This window comes from Spermophilus citellus (assembly GCF_964194105.1).
Source record: "Spermophilus citellus genome assembly, chromosome: 16".
NCBI classification, from domain to species: Eukaryota; Metazoa; Chordata; class Mammalia; order Rodentia; family Sciuridae; genus Spermophilus; species Spermophilus citellus.
Genome location: NC_138196.1, coordinates 67,210,599 through 67,227,014, shown reverse-complemented (window position 1 = coordinate 67,227,014; position 16,416 = coordinate 67,210,599). Strand labels below are relative to the sequence as shown.

The following is a 16,416-nucleotide window of genomic DNA, read 5'->3' as shown; positions in this document are numbered from 1 at the left end:
CCGTAAAGTGGGGAGGGGAAAGGTGAATATTTATCCGTAAAAGCTACAGCATCTATATCCAAAGCTAAATTACTAAATTATTTAAAATATGTACCATGCTAGTGCTCCAAGCTCATGTATAAAAACTTCCCCTTCAGTTTGTCATAGTAAAGATAGAATTTGTATGCCTTATTCAAGAAGATGCATGTCCTCATTAAAACTATTTTTCAGTTGGTTCTGTTGTGTCAACTCATGATTAACCACCCTAATGAAGAGAAGTAATAGCACAGAAAATTCAACACGGAGAAATCCAAAGCAATTTATTTTTGGCATCAGTATGTTTTATTTTGTAGCAGAATTACCATCATCAAAATTACTTAAACACTTGAAACCATTATAGTTTCCCAACACTCTTATTATATTAGTGGCTAAAAAAAAAAGAAAAAAGAAAAAACAAGGCAAAGTGGAAATGCAATTGATGAAAAGAAGCATAACTGTGGAGAAGAGGGTAAAAAAAAAAAGAATTGTTGGATCTGATCAGTTCGTGCTGTATGGATATGTATGGAAATATCACATCAAACTGTGTTAATATGTATGATTCCTATATGTTAATAACATACACAATTATTAGGCCATCATTTTGTTTTAGTGTTTTCTGCATGTCAGTAACATAATAGTTGAGAATGGGGTTTCAAGGGTTCAGAGATCAGACTGTCTAAACCCAAATCCTGACTCTGCCCTTGGTAGGCATAGCACCTGGGCAAGTACTTAACCTACTTGAGACCTTAAGTTTCTCATCTACCTTGTAGGGTAATTCTGATTAAGTATGCTAACATGTATCAAAAACAGTAATTATAAATATTGGGTACTGTTCATAAACATTAGGTATTATCATATCATGTACATTTCTCTGTCTAATAAATACAACAATGTGACAAGTTGGTAGCTAAAAGCTTCTTTGAAAATTAAAGTATATCAGTGTTATATCTGGTTTTAGTAGCCTCCTCTGTAGAAATCATATTTTAGTACATGAAAGATAAGTCATAATTCAACACATTGTTACAGGAAGAAAGAAAAAATCAAATCATCGTTCTTATAACTGGATGCACCAAGTATGGCAAATTTAAGTGTCAACATCTATTTTATAGATTACTACCAGTTTTCTAGGTTTATGATTGTATAATAAAAATTCATTTCCCAAGAAACTACATAAATGCATTGCCTGTCTTTTAGTACAATGGCTTGACTTATTGCAAACCCAAGTCAAAATTAATTTTTAGCATTCTATAATGCAGATTCCTCAAATAATAACATGAGATAATAATAATGAAATAGCATGAATTATATAAGAAACTAATTTTAAAATGGGGATTGAATGTGCACAACTGTTTCCAACTTCAAAATAATGTCAATGCGATGACAATCTCTATCTAGGTCCATGCAGGTTGCTTCTCATGCATATCTGCTGGATTTAGAACATTCATCCCAAATATTAAGTCAAAAATTTGTAGGCATGGCAAAAACACTAAACTCCTGTTAATAATGCATTATGAATAAATCATTTAATCACTTACCTACATATTCTTAACAGATATCTAATTATATTTTGCAGTGATTTGGATGTTAAATATCCTCTAGAGTTTCATGGATTAAAGGCTTAGTCCCTAGCTACTGGGAGGTGTAGAAACTTTAGCAGGGAACTATTGGGAAGTCCTTAGGTCAATGAGGGTGTGCTCTGGAAGGAGATTGTAAAACTCTGGTTTCCTTTCTCTTCTTTTTGTTTCCTATCTCCTGATGTTAGCAGTTTACTCCAATATGTATTTCTGCCTTGATGTACTGCTCTTACCAGATGCCCAGGGAAAGAGCCCACTCAATGTTGAACTGGAACCATGAGCCAAAATAAACCTTGTCCTTTATAATCTAATCATCTCAGGCATGTCATTATAGTAACATAAAACTGATTAATACATATGTGGTACTATTTCATAGAGTATTATCTTTGCAAGAATATGATAGCCAGTGTAAAGCAGACTTGTTTTTGTTGTTTAAACTTTAAAGGGAAAATGTCTGAGATTTTGTATCATAAGAGTCTAGTAAACAAATCGCTTTATTGACTTATTTAATTATAATTCATTGAATATGATGTTTCCATTCTCATTGCACATGTAGAAGCACTTCCATTACCACCCATTTGTCCTGTTTTTCCTTATTAAGGTGAGTTAGCCAGAACTGCAAGCTCTGTTTACAGGAATGGACAGATCTTACTTAATTTAATATAAAGCTCTTCCTTTTGGGTCTTGCTAAGATCTCAGTCGTATCTTATTACCAGTGCTCTCTGTTTTAGATGATATTTTGTATTAACAGAAAAGAGAAAGAAAAGCCACTTTTTTTGAAATTTTGTACGAATAAATTTATTGCACAGTGCAGGCACTTGGAAACAAGATGAAATGACTTATGTCAAGTAGTAAAAATGGACATGGTAAAGTTCAAAAACTCAAATCAGTAATCTAAAACATGCATCTAAAAATAAAAGATATCCTGACATAATCATGATATGTGATTAGATTATTTCTAACTATATTATACTGAAGTAAACATAATTGATGCATACTTTTTTCATTTATGTAAGTTTTCTTATTTAATATCTTAAAGTCTAGCCAGACAATAAATATCATTTTTAAACTATAGTGATTATGAATAAAGGTTTTATTTTAAATAATTAAATTCTTACCCTGATCGAAGGGTTTTCCTGGACTCCAAGTGCGGAAATAATCATCCTAAGGAGGAAAATAATGTGAATTGAGTGTATATGAGTAATTAAAATGTAAGGATTTATATAAAATCTAAAAATAAAATAAGAAACAGAAGCTGTATACAAACCTCTACTTCCTGTAATGGCAAGCAGCAAATTATAAAAATAAATAAAATAAAAATAAAAAAGGAACAAGAGAAAAAGAAGAGTTATCAAAAAGGAACACATTGTTTACAAATTACAGAAAAGTTTTTCACTAAATGTGCTCATTTTAATTGCAAGTCAATGGCTACTATATCATTTAAACTATTTTTTTGGTTGTCACTTCTAAATATCATAATGCACTAATTTCAATTGCAATTCAATGTGTAATATAACATGCAGATAATTATTGTAAGCTAATAAACTATAAAGTATCTTACCAGTTTCCAATTATACAACTTCATTTCCCACTAGTATAATAGTAAATGGAACCATTAATATAGCAAGGAAAATATCAAGTGATTTTTGCAGTAGCCCACAGAGTATAAATACTTTCTGCAAATCATTCACATGTTAATTGAATATCTAAGGAGTTCATCAAAATGCAATTGGGAAATTGAAAAAAAATGCACACCTAATTAAATCCTGGCTAACGTTTAAATCTTTAATATGGAAAAGAACCGATGCAATATATTTACTGTACACTTAGTAAAAATAACTGTGCCACACAAAACTAGGGCAATGTACACTAAAATGAGCAAAAAACCAAAGCCAAATGGACTAAACCTATCTTACTTCTTGTCTTCATTACTCTAAAAGCCTTAAGAAAAATAAAAGTGCTTCATTTGTACTATTTTTCATTGTAGATTTACAAATTCATAGTTTAAATTAAAATACTGTTTTCACTCATCTGGAATAAAAAGGTGGATCATATCCTGGTGAGGTTAAAAAACTTCCTAGCTTCATACTCTTGGACTCATTCAAGTCATTTTAGCTGAAAAACTACAGAACTTGGTGAATCTAAAAAGGCCAAGCAAATTCTTTGACTCTTTCTCCTGTCCTATTTTTTAATGTTCTCCAGTTTATAATAGAAAGAAAGCACAGATTTTAGTCATTGAAATAAACACCATTCTCTACTTTAAAAAAAATAAAAGTGTGTTTCCAAAGATTTTTATTACTGTGAATAACTGTTCCCCACTACCTTCTGTACTCCACCCACCTACTTTAAATGAAAGAAAAAAGAAAAGTAAGTCGGAAGAAATAGCATAAAAACATCTTTGTAGTCTTTTAAGTTAAGATAGGGTTATAACAAGAGTAGGGCAAATGAGGGCAATCTAAAATAATATATTTTTCACTAAAGTATACAGGATTAGATTAAGGGAGGATAATGCCACTGGATAATTAAATAAACATTGATTGTTTAATCTCTTTAAAAATCTCTATCTAAAAACAATTCTAACATGATAGAATTCTTGGAAAACTCAGCTTACAAATTAAATTACTCCACTAAGAGTTCCAGAGCTTAATCTGAGGACCATAACACACTCATGGAATATCATTTTTTGTTTTGAATTCCATCTTACTGTTTGGAATGACAATTATCATTCATTCCAGCAGGGAGAGGGCTTAGACATCTTTGTCTTTCCTGAAGCCAAACAGAAGCTAGACAGGAGCACATGAGTAACAGACCTGCAGACAGGTCAACTCCACCTGAAGTCTTGCTGAATCACGAGCAAAATTACTTTAGGAAAAGTGATGATATAGACTTCAAGCCCTCGTGACTGAAGGGGAAAAAATAATTCCTACTTGAGTGGGATGCTCTGGGGAATAGTCATAAAATATGCAAAATACCAGCACAATATCTGGCGTAGAGGAGTTGTTCACACTTACTAGATGCTTTGAAGAGCATAGTTCATCTTCGTTAGGGTCTCTGGGCAGAACCATTGAACACCACTATCATAACTGCCAACAAAATTCTGTAGGATTTCTACTTTGTAAAAACATCCATGCATTCCTCTAACATGAAAGTGCATTTTAAAAGAATGTGATGGTAAAATTTAACCTCAATCACATTTAATTAACTTCCTTCAGAATAACACTATCACTTTTGTTTAATATGGGACCACAGTCTTACAAAAATCTACAATCAAATGAGAAACAGGAGCCTGGTAATTTTAGTTTTGTCAAGGGCAACATTGAAGCCTGACCATTATATGCAAAAGCAAAGTAGTTAGTCTACTAGGTTATTTTTTGGACATATTCTTTGTGTTCTCACTTGATAGACTTTTTTTTAAATGGTTTCACTTCATTAAATCTTAGGAATTTTGCCAGAATGAGAAATAAAAGGATTTTTTACATAAGTGTTCATTCAGGCATAATTTCTTTTGTTTCAAAAAGTTTTGTGTGAAAATTGGTTGTTCACAGGCTTCAATTTAGATACCAAATAAACCAGTTAGAGATTTAGAAAACAACTGAAAGAAATGACCCCAACTGCAGAAATTTAGGTTTCCAACAACTACAATCCAACCTAAGTGACTCGACAGTAACAGCTGGATTCTTGTTGTTCATATTTAAAATCTTATACTAGTGAACCTCGGAGACTATAGAATTTAATATATTTACTATTATATTATACTTTTGCTGATTTCTTTTGCTTGAGTAAATAATGATTGTTAATTTTTCACAAAACATAGTTGGCCTAAACACATTTGATATGTATACTATTTAAACTGTTTTTCTTTGTATGTTTAGTGCTATGTCTTTTTTCTAGTTTTAAATAAAATATATATTTAATGTATTGCACATTTTCTCAACTTTGACATTACTGGTATTTCACACCAGAAATTCCTTGTTTTGATGGGGACAAGGAGACTGTCCTATTTATTGTAGGCTGTTTATCAGTATCCTAATCATCTACTCATGAAATACCAGTAGGGATTCTCCCCCCCAGTTGCAACAAACAGAAATTTCAGCAGATATTCCCAAATGTCCTCTAGGGGGAAAATATCACTCATTTGAGGACCACTAGTGTAAAGTTATTAAAAAATACAGAAAAAAACAATTAATCAAGAGATCCTACAACAGAGGACTGCTACCACTAACAAATGTTTTATAGTATTGGGATCATGTTATATATTCAATTTCATATCCATTTTTTTACCATTTTGCTTTGATATGACTATTTTTTTCAAAATATTCAATAGTTACATATAACATGGTGTGGGAGTTACTATCATTTATTTGTGACCTCATGTGTCATAAATAAGATTTAGAAAACAGTTGAAAGAAATGCCCCCAACTGCAAAAATTTAGGTTTTAGATAGCTATATCCCAACTGGTTATAACTAAGTGAAAAGGGTCAAAATGAGAGGTTTCTACTCGATAATCAATTATTTGGTTCATTTGTGTCCACATTATTACTTCCATACTGAGATAAGCTGTCTTATTGTCTAAAGGAATTATGGAGATTGGCATGAAACTAGGTCAGGATTGTTAAGCATCTGGATGGATTTTGATACATGATCAATTGGGAACAGGAGAATCTTGATACCCAAGAGCGCCATTAACATCTAGAGATTCGAATAAAAATGTAACGATTACGCATCATGTTAACTGTGTTTGATTATGTCATTCAAGCTGCTTCAGTGGCTATTAAGAGCTGAAGGGGGAATAAAATTTTACTGAAGTAAATATTTGATTAGAAATTGCTAAGAAAGCATCAGACAATAGTAAACAGAGACACTATTGGAGTCTACTGGACACAATGTTGTCTTAGATTTTCATAACCATCTTACAATTTGTACTAAGAAACTTCTATAAAGTATGTTTAAGCTGTAGAATGATTACTACATAATCACAAAATGAAACAAAAGTTAATATTTTTGAAATCACACTTTGAAAATAAAATGCGTCAAATTGATGATTATCCAATAGTAGCTATTTTTGATACAGCATATACATATTGCAAACAAATCTGTTAATGTGGTTCTAGGTGGAGCATATAATTTCCTCATGTGTGGGTATGTATGTGTGTATGTGCAGATATATATATATATATATATATATATATATATATATATATATATAGATATAGAGATATATATATAGATATAGATATAGATATATATAGATATAGATATATGTATCACAAATATACACATTTATTTACATATATTAAATGTATAGATGGTAATACATAAATAAATGTATGTACTAAATAAACAGGTTGATTACAGAGATTCATTTCACTGTCTATAACATTTAAATACTATTGAAATAACATTTTATGATTCATATGAGGCATCACACAGAGTAGATAAATTTTAACAAATGTAGCTTTGCAAAAGAATTATGTAACAAAAGATTGATAATATTTATTTAAAGATTCTTAAAAATACCTTATGTAGGATTCTAGAAACCTAAAAAACTTAGTCTGAAAGACAAAGTAAAGAAATATATTCAGCTATTATACTACCAACTATGTATATTGACACTTTATTATTGGAATGAGCATATTTGCAATAAATTCTCCCATAATGTAATGACATCAGCTACATACTACACTGAGAAATAATGTAGTTTCTTATAAACATTGTCATAGTATTTCTTCTAATTTATAGAATCCCACTAATACTGTATTGTTTACTCAGAAGTATTTTATATCAAAACTTTTGAATTATATTTCAGGAAACATGCACTATTAAAGTGTCATTTTTTTTTACTTTTTTGCAAAAATGGATTCCTCCAAAAGCAAGTTGTTTTTTTTTTAATCAGTGATCTCATTAATAGAAAAATTAACTCCAATTGCAAATGGGTTAGCAAGAAGAAAAGTAAAAATTTACAAAAATGAGAGAATGAATAATTAAGGAGATTTACAGGTGAATTATCTCCGTAAAATTTTCAACTTATAGCTGAATCATTTCACTTAATGCCTCAGAATGATAAAAATTATAAACAAAAACAAAGAGTGTATAAGACATCATGGACAAGAGGGAGGTTTGGGGAGTTGAGAAGTCTAGGTTTTAACCCTATATAATCTGATATTTCAACTCTCACAGTTAAGTTTTCTTTACTGAAAATTGAAATTACCTATAATGTTCTTTAGGTGTATAAAGATTAAATTAGATAATGGATGTCAGGTATCAGTATAGTTTCTAGCTAATTATAAACATTCTAGTAATTTTCACTAATAATTACATTAGAATTGAATATTTTTATTAACTGATATTATATGAAAATGGAATTTTTAATAAAATATTTGGTGTGTGTTTGGAGGAAGATTATTACATATAGACTAAGTTGTAGGAAAACAAGTTTTTGGTACTCTCAATGTGACCTTCACCCCCAATTTGTGAAGTCAAGTGTACATAAAGTATCACCTCCTTTGTCTTTCAAAGTCATATCAAATTCTGAGAAATCATTCAGCAACTTGAGTCTGAATATGAATATCAGTCTGTGCTATGCTCATAATTCTCTAGGATTGTCCTCCTCATTCAAGGACTCAGTTTCTATTGGACTTTTCATTTGTCCTCTACTCCTATTGAGTACCCTGAATCCAATCCTCTTACCTCTCAAATTTCCCAAGCTTGACCCAAGGGACTCCATTTGGTTAAGTCTTAATTCTGAACAATCACTACCACTGCCCAATTCCTTTCTCCACAAGCCCAGAAAAGACAAAATGGGTCCTGGTTTCTAATTCTCCTCATTTAGGACATAGTAAACCAAGTAGAGTGTTTCTGGCTTTTAGTCTTCTTCAGGCAGGGAAAGACTGGGGCAGAAGTTTCACAGTAAAAGATCCTGTTTTTTTCCCAAGAAGCAGAATATGGATATTTGGGGAAAATACTAAGGACAGAAAAACTCCTTGATTTTTAAACTTTCTACAACCAGTATAGTTTTTATTCAAATTTCCAGAATCAAAGAAAAATATAACAATCTATTATTCTACTTATTGACAAGTACTTTTTTAATCTTCTCATATGTATTCAGAAATAAATATATGATGATTGTGTGCATCTGTGCTGAGGGGGTCGGTGAAGCTTCCCTGGAATTTCTGTATTTTGTGATTATAATTGCCCAAACACTTTTGTACAGAACTTTAGATTTTCCATATTAAAACTACTGTGCTATAATTCAACAGCTCAGCTATATCATGAGGCACTCACTACTAGTTTTTAAGCTACAAAATAGCAGTGGAAATCGGGTTGTTTTTTTTTTTTTTTGATAGGTGTTATATATTACAACAGCCTTATTTACACATGTCACCCTATTGTGGAAAAAAATGGCTACCATATAGTTTATCCAATAAATTTCACAAAAGATGAAACTCTTCTGTGTGAAATACTTAACACATGACTTGATCAGAAGATTGAGTAAGTAAAGCTTTATCTGAGTGTAAAGGAATTATCTTTATGAGACAAATTATCTGTTTCAGGCCCCCAAGGGTCACATTTACATCCCAGGTAGCACTCACTTTTTTTTCCATGTGGTGTCCTAGAATCCAAAAGAACTCATTTATAATGCTTTTGTGAACATTTTATTTTTAGATTATAGTTTATGCTCCCTGACTCACTACAGACTAAACACATAAATAAAATAAATTTGTGTGGAAAGAATAGTGCCATTGGGACAATTCCTCAATTGTCTCTGAAAATCTATGTAAATTGAGGTAATAATCCCTCTGAATATATGGAGATATAGACTGGTTGCTCTTATATTGATATGCAAAACCTGTGATCCTTTTACATGAGAAAGAGACAAAAAAAGAAACTTTGCCTTGATAGATAAAATAATGACATTTGGATATTGGGAATCTTCAAAATATCTATAAGGACACTTGTGTGTATAAAGGAACAGAAGAACAGTAACTTAAAGTTATTGCTCACTATTCTATACAGAAACTGTTCTAAGCACTTTGTTCCTAGTAAGTGCTTAGAATGTGCTCTGAAAGAGGGAAATGATTCTAATATCATGCCCATTCTACAGATTAAAAGTGAAACAAAGAGACATTAAAAAATTTGCAAAAATATATAACTTGTTATAAGTAGAGGTGGGATTTAAACCCCAGAAACATAGTCCAGAATCCATATGCTTAACCATTCCATTCCATCACACAGGTCATAAACTATAGCCAGTGTCATTTTATTGGAACAGTCACACCCATTCTTTCACAGACTGGCTAATCTACTTGTGGCACTTGCCGCAGCAGACACCTGCAAAACTTGAAATAGTCTCTTCTTTTACTGACAAGACCTGTTCTAAACCATTCTATCCCCATTAAAAAAGGATTATTAAAGGCAAGAAAATATTACTTAATATAAACCTTCTCTATTTTCACAGAGGCAACAATATTATGAGGTAATGTTTAATGTTCTGAATCTATATGATTCAATACTCAAATCTTCGGACCTATAAATTTTCCAAGTATTTAATTTCCCTTTTTTTTACCATCAGTATATTATCTAGTATTGGACGTAACACAGACATAAATTGAGCATATTTTCAGGACAAGAAATTTGTCCTATATGTATCATATGGAGTCTAGAAAGAATTTGATTCTACAGATCTTTGTTATACATTATACAAAAAAATGAGGCATGTGTTGCAAATGTGTATTCTGCAATTTCATGATCCTCAATTTAAAATGAGAATCAAAGGTGAAGTTGAAGTAAAGTGCCTCTGAACTCTAGAAAATTATCTGTTATCCCAGAATACTTCTCTGATTAGTAAATAAAACATTTTATTGTTTAGTTATTGGAGCAAATAACAACAGCTATATCTCTTTGTTTATTTTATATTCTTTTGGTATTTATAATAGGATTTTTTGATGTATATAACTGCTAAGTTTTGAATCTCTTCTTAATATTAAATAGATCAATATAAGAATGCTAATTGTATCAAATGTAAGTAAAAGTAAATGTATAAATATACAAATATTTAATGCATGACAACTACTATGGCTAAATAGGAGTTTTCTCCCCAAAGCTCCTGTGTTAATGCCAGAATGTTCAGAGGCAAATCAGTCCATCCTAGTTGGAATTGGTTGTAACTGTAGATAGTTGGGGCACAGCTGGAGGACGTGGGTCACTAGGGGTGTGCTCTGGAAGGATGCATCTTCCCTGCATCCCTCATCCTCTATGTTTCCTTGATGTCATAAAGGGAGTATCCCTCCACTGAGATTTTGCCTCATGATAAGCTGTCTCACCTTGGGCGCAAAGCAATGGATTTGGGCCTCTATGGACTGAGACTTCTGAAACAATGAGTTCCAAATAAACTTTGCCTCCTTTAAGTTATTCTTGTTTGCTATTTTGGTCACAGTGACCAAAAGCAGATTAAAACAAAAACTGGTATTTAGAAATGGGGTTGGTATTGTGACTCAGCTGACCATTAGTTCAGAAGAATTCGGAGCAGTTTTATAGGAGGAATTTTGAAAAGTTGAGAGATACAAGTTATAAAAGCTTTAGAATGTTGTAAGAGGAGCTTAATGGGCAATTCTAGTGGGAGCTCAGAAAATTACAATGCCAGTAAGAATATGGTCTGCATTCATGAGATTTCAAAGGGGAATTGAGAATTGGACTAGAGACCACTCATTTTATATTCCAGTAAAGAACTTGTCTACAGGTTCTTTGTGGAAAGCAGAACTTAAAAGTAATGGAGTAATTAATCTGGAAGAGGAAATTGCAAGGCAGCATAGCATCCAGATAGTGGCATGGATTTTGCTGGCAGATTTTAACCAAGTTTACTGTGAGAATTTGGAGCGGAAAGCAGAGGTAAATTTTTTAAAAACTTGCAGTTTATCCAGAAATGAGCATGTAAAGCTAGGGCCAAGGAAGGTATACTTGTTGAAGAGATTAAACCCCTAAAGAGATGCTAAGTAGTTTTCACAAAGACACTACCAAAGATGCCTAGAGGCTCTCAGAAATTTGCAAGACCATATCTACTTCACATGCCAAGGTACAGTAGGAAAAAAATTCTTTGAGAAGATACCATGGGGGCACCATACTTGCAAAGGTCAGTTTAGGAAGTTGTTCTACCATGTCAAGCCACATAGGCAATCAGAGGCCACTGGAGCCATAATTCCAAGGTGCTTAGGAATAGCACAAGTTGGCAACAAATTTTCAATCATTGATGTGGTTCTGGTTGTGTCATAATGCAGGGTGCCAGAGTTAGGGGTTCACGGAAAACATGCAGATTATAGTAGTGCCAAAGTCCCTAAGGGCTTCTCCCAAGAGCATGATACATGAAGCTGTGAGGGTGAAGTCAATACTGGAAAGAAGACCCCAGGAATGAAGAAATGCCAAGTACACGAACTTTTTGTGAGAAAAAAATGCTAGCGGTGGAGAGAACTAGGTTCAAATAAAGCTCATGTATGCCACAACCAGCAGGGCCAAAGTGTTAGGGAAAGCCAAAGGGTCAGGGATGTCCAAGCCCTTTGGAAATGACATCTCACAGCCACTAATCCTAGAAGCTATATATAGAGTTAGCAAATGTGTGGTCTTGCATTGGCCACATCCCTTCTTCATATGCCCCTATTTCTCCTTTTTTTTTTTTTGAATGGGAATGTTTTCTGTCTGGAAATATATATATATATATATATATATATATATATATATATATATATATATATATATATATATATAAATTTGGTTTTGATTTTTTACAGGAACTTATAGTCAAGAGTTTGCCTTGAGTCTCAGAAGAGACTTTGGACTTGGGCATAATAGATCTGTTAGGACTATAGGACTTTTGTAACTTGGCAATGTGAGATGGACTTAGAGGGCCAGGATTGAAATGCTATGGTTTGGGTATGTGTTGTCTTTCAAAACTCCTGTTAATGAAAGAATATTTAGAGGTAACATGATTAGATTATGAGAGTTGTAATTAATTTAGTCCATCCTAGTTTGAATGGACAGACTGAGTGGTAACTATAGGTAGGTGGGGCATGATTGAAGAAGTTGGGTAACTAGGTGTGTGTTCTAGAAAGATGTGTCTTTCCCAAAGCCTCTACCTCCCTATCTCTGCTTCCTTGCTTGCTTCCATGAGGGGAATAGATTTTCTCCCCTGGACCTTTACACCATGTTGTTCTGCCTTACATTATACTCAGAGCAATGGATTTGGCCACATACATACTGAGACCTCTAAAGCCATGAGCTTTACCAAATAATCTTTATCTCTTCTAAGTTGTTCTTGTTGGATATTTTGGTCACAGCACAAAAACTGAGTAAAACAATTAGCACCTATATTTAATGAATATGAAGTGCTATTCAAAATATGAACTAAATAGTAAATAAAATATTGAAAAATTGTCATCATAAATGAAAGCAAAATAATATTTATTTCTTTTTTTAGAATGTGAGATCATAACAAATAAAATACATTAGTTATTTCATTACTGAGTCAAGAATGTATTCTTAGGCTTCGTTTTTTTCCCTCTAGCAGCAAAAATAAACTCTTTAAACTTCTATACCAGTTGGGTAGTGCGTAAGATATATTTACAGGAGAGCTCTTATTATTTCCCTTTCAGAACTTTATTGTGTTAATGCCTGTGAATACATTTTTGAGCATATCTATTTTTAGATACAAACTGAAGTTGTTTTGTTCATATTGAGTTTGATTTTTATTTGTAAGACAAATTTTTATCAATTTCACTGCTGCTATTATTTGACTTCTACATGTATGTATAAACTAAGATTCTAATGCACAGTTGCTATTGTCTGAAATAATCAGACAATAAAGTAAATGTTACAGTGATTGATAACTTTTAATGAATGTAGACTAAGAGAAGGATTATATAAAAAAGGATAATATGAAAGATAGTTCATTTAGATATAAAATCTTTAAACTAAAGAATGATTTATTCTTATTCTAGAACTTTGCTTTGAGACTATTGTATTTTCTTCCTCTTCTCCAGTGTATAGACAAACAACTTTCAACTTGAACCTCTGCTCAACTCAAAAGTTTAAGTATAAACTGGGCACGATAGCGCACACCTGTAATCCCAGAAGCTTGAGAGGTTGAGGCAGGAGGATTGCGAGTTCAAAGCCAGCCTCAGTAACAGTGAGGTGCTAAGCAACTCACTGAGACCCTGTATCTAAATAAAATACAAAAAGGGTTGGGGATGTGGTCCAGTGCCCCTGAGTTCATTCCCTAGTACCCCCGCCCCCGCCAAAAAAAGGGTTAGGTGTATCTTGAAGTTTGTTTCAATATTTAAGCTTCAGTTTCAGATATATTAAAAAATTGAAATAATAATACCACCAAATTATTCAACTCACTAATTTTTAAGATAGTCCAGTGTATCATACAGTCAAAGATGAATGTTTCAATCATTATTAAAGGATTATATGAAAGATAGTAGGTAAAAAGTGGTCCCCAGGAATCCTTGGTTCTCTGTGCACTGATAGCAGCGAGCTATTAACTTCTTTTAAGAAGTATATACCTGTTGTCTATAGCTGCATAATAATATCTAGCATCTTGGAAAAACAAACATTTGCCATCTAGCTCCTGAAAATCAAACATTTGAGCATTCTGCTGCTTCTATGGCTCTTACAAGACTGAAACTAAGGTGCCCACTAAAAGATGCCAAAGGGAGGATCATCATCTGATTTTTCACATTTTGGGTAGGACTGTGTTCTCATTGACTCTTGGATTGAGGGTTTCAGTTCCTCACTAATTCAGCTCCATTTCCTTGCCACATTGGCCTCTTCCCAGGCAGCTCAAAATGAGAAAGAATTGGTAATATAAAGTATGGTCTTTCCCCAAGCTAATTCCAGAATGGCTTGCCATCACTAGTGCATTGGGTTTTTTTAGAAGGAAGCCACCTAATTCGGCTCAAACTTGGAACAAAAAGGCATGAGTAACAGCATGGGAAGATCACTTGAGGACATCTTAGAGGCTTATAATCGGAGAGGGTAAGCAGACATTCTTCCTCATTTGGCATAAAATACATCATGTTTTTAATTGTCAAACATTTCAAGGAAAGGGATTCCAAATCTTGCTCATTTCCTTTAATTTTTAAATTCAGTTATCTTCACTGTGTAGGTTTTTACTAAGGGTAAATGCTTAAAAGTTTATTTTCATAGGCATACTAATGAGCTAGGATCTGCTTTGCTGAGTTTTTTGAATTATTTCATAATAGAAAATATAAATAATTAGGAAATCAGAACCAACAACAGATACCAGATAACAGCAACAAAAATTAGAAATATTTTTAAATTAATTTCTCTTAATAATAATAATTGATAATTAAAATTTTTGAATTCATATTCTTTAAGAAACATAACAATGATAGATATATCATAATTAATTCTTCACATAAGAGAAACAAAAATCTGACTGATATTTTTGTTTAAAACATCTCTATAAATGAATTAATATTTTAAATTGCATTAAAATATATCAATTGAGGGTAAGATTAAAAATAAGAATGTATGTGGATGAATTTTACCAGAAAGCATTCATTTTATTTTATATTTATTAAGACACTAAATAATATGTGTGTTTTAAAAAGTGATACTCTTCTAATATTTAATTTTTTACTAGAAAAGATAACTTTGGGAAGGAAAATAATTCTCCTATACATGCATATTAATATTAATATTAGCCCACTTTCCACAATTCTTCAGGTGTATTGCTTACTTTGCACTGTCTTCTCATCAGTAGAAACACACACACACACAGACACACACAGGTTACAGTCAAAAAGCTATAGCCTAAATTAAGTGTGCACAAATGGAAATCATAAGGAAATGAGATGTTCTCATCTAATTGCATCTAGTAGCTAAAATTACCAGAACATTTTGAAGATAATTATTTTCTTTAAAATAATCTTGTGTACAAAAAACAAACATCTATACTACATGTGTTTTAAGCTTATGAAACAAGAATACACCCTACGTTATAGAACTTATAATGTGTTTATATATATATATATATATATATATATATATAGAAATGGGGATCACTGCCAATGTTTAGTATATACTGTTTGGTTTGATTGGTGCTCTGTACTCCTCATTTTCATCTTCATACAACCCAAAGTGAAATAAGATTTGACTATTATGGAATAAAATATTAATATTAGTAACCATTTTATATTATATATTTTTATAATATTTTATATATTATATATTTTATATATTGTTTCATTATTTACTGCACTTCATGATTGTACGTTAGCTCATTTAGAAAAAGAGTAGAAAAATGGAGAAGACATCAATTGATTAAAGGAAGGAAGGACTGATGTAAAGGAGGGCAGAGGAAAGGAAGGATGGTCTTTAACTTAACCAACATTCATTTAATATATTTATATTCCAGGAACCATGGTAGCATTTATCCACTAGCACATACATAGGCATAATCTCTGTTCTCTATAGAGAGATAATAATGGTAGCAACATAACATAGCTACATGTGAAGTGTTAAATTACATAAAAAGTGATAAAAGTGCTTCACCTTGGTATGATCAAGGTCACAGTACAGGCCATAGGAGCTGTGGCTTGAAAATTGGCAAGTTATGACCTTTCATGCAGACATCCCAGCAAATTAAAAGACAGATGAAAGAAAACACAATGGGAGCTCAGTATCTGACATAATCAAGTAACTATGGAGGCCGAATCACTTGATCTCAAGTGTGTGTGTGTGCACGCTCATGTGCATGAGGGTACCCATGCATGAGCATAGGGAATCAAGAGAATTGGGACAGAATGAAGA

At 32.3% G+C, this 16,416-nt stretch overlaps 1 protein-coding gene across 1 annotated transcript in view; it reads right to left on the bottom strand.

The window, feature by feature from the left end:
* SPOCK3 (SPARC (osteonectin), cwcv and kazal like domains proteoglycan 3) overlaps positions 1–16,416 on the bottom strand; it is a 410,406-nt gene that overhangs the window by 244,677 nt on the left and 149,313 nt on the right. Inside the window, exon 3 of the mRNA XM_081269496.1 lies at positions 2,711–2,756. Coding sequence (XP_081125622.1) covers positions 2,711–2,756 — 46 coding nt within the window. The remainder of the gene's footprint in view (positions 1–2,710; positions 2,757–16,416) is intronic.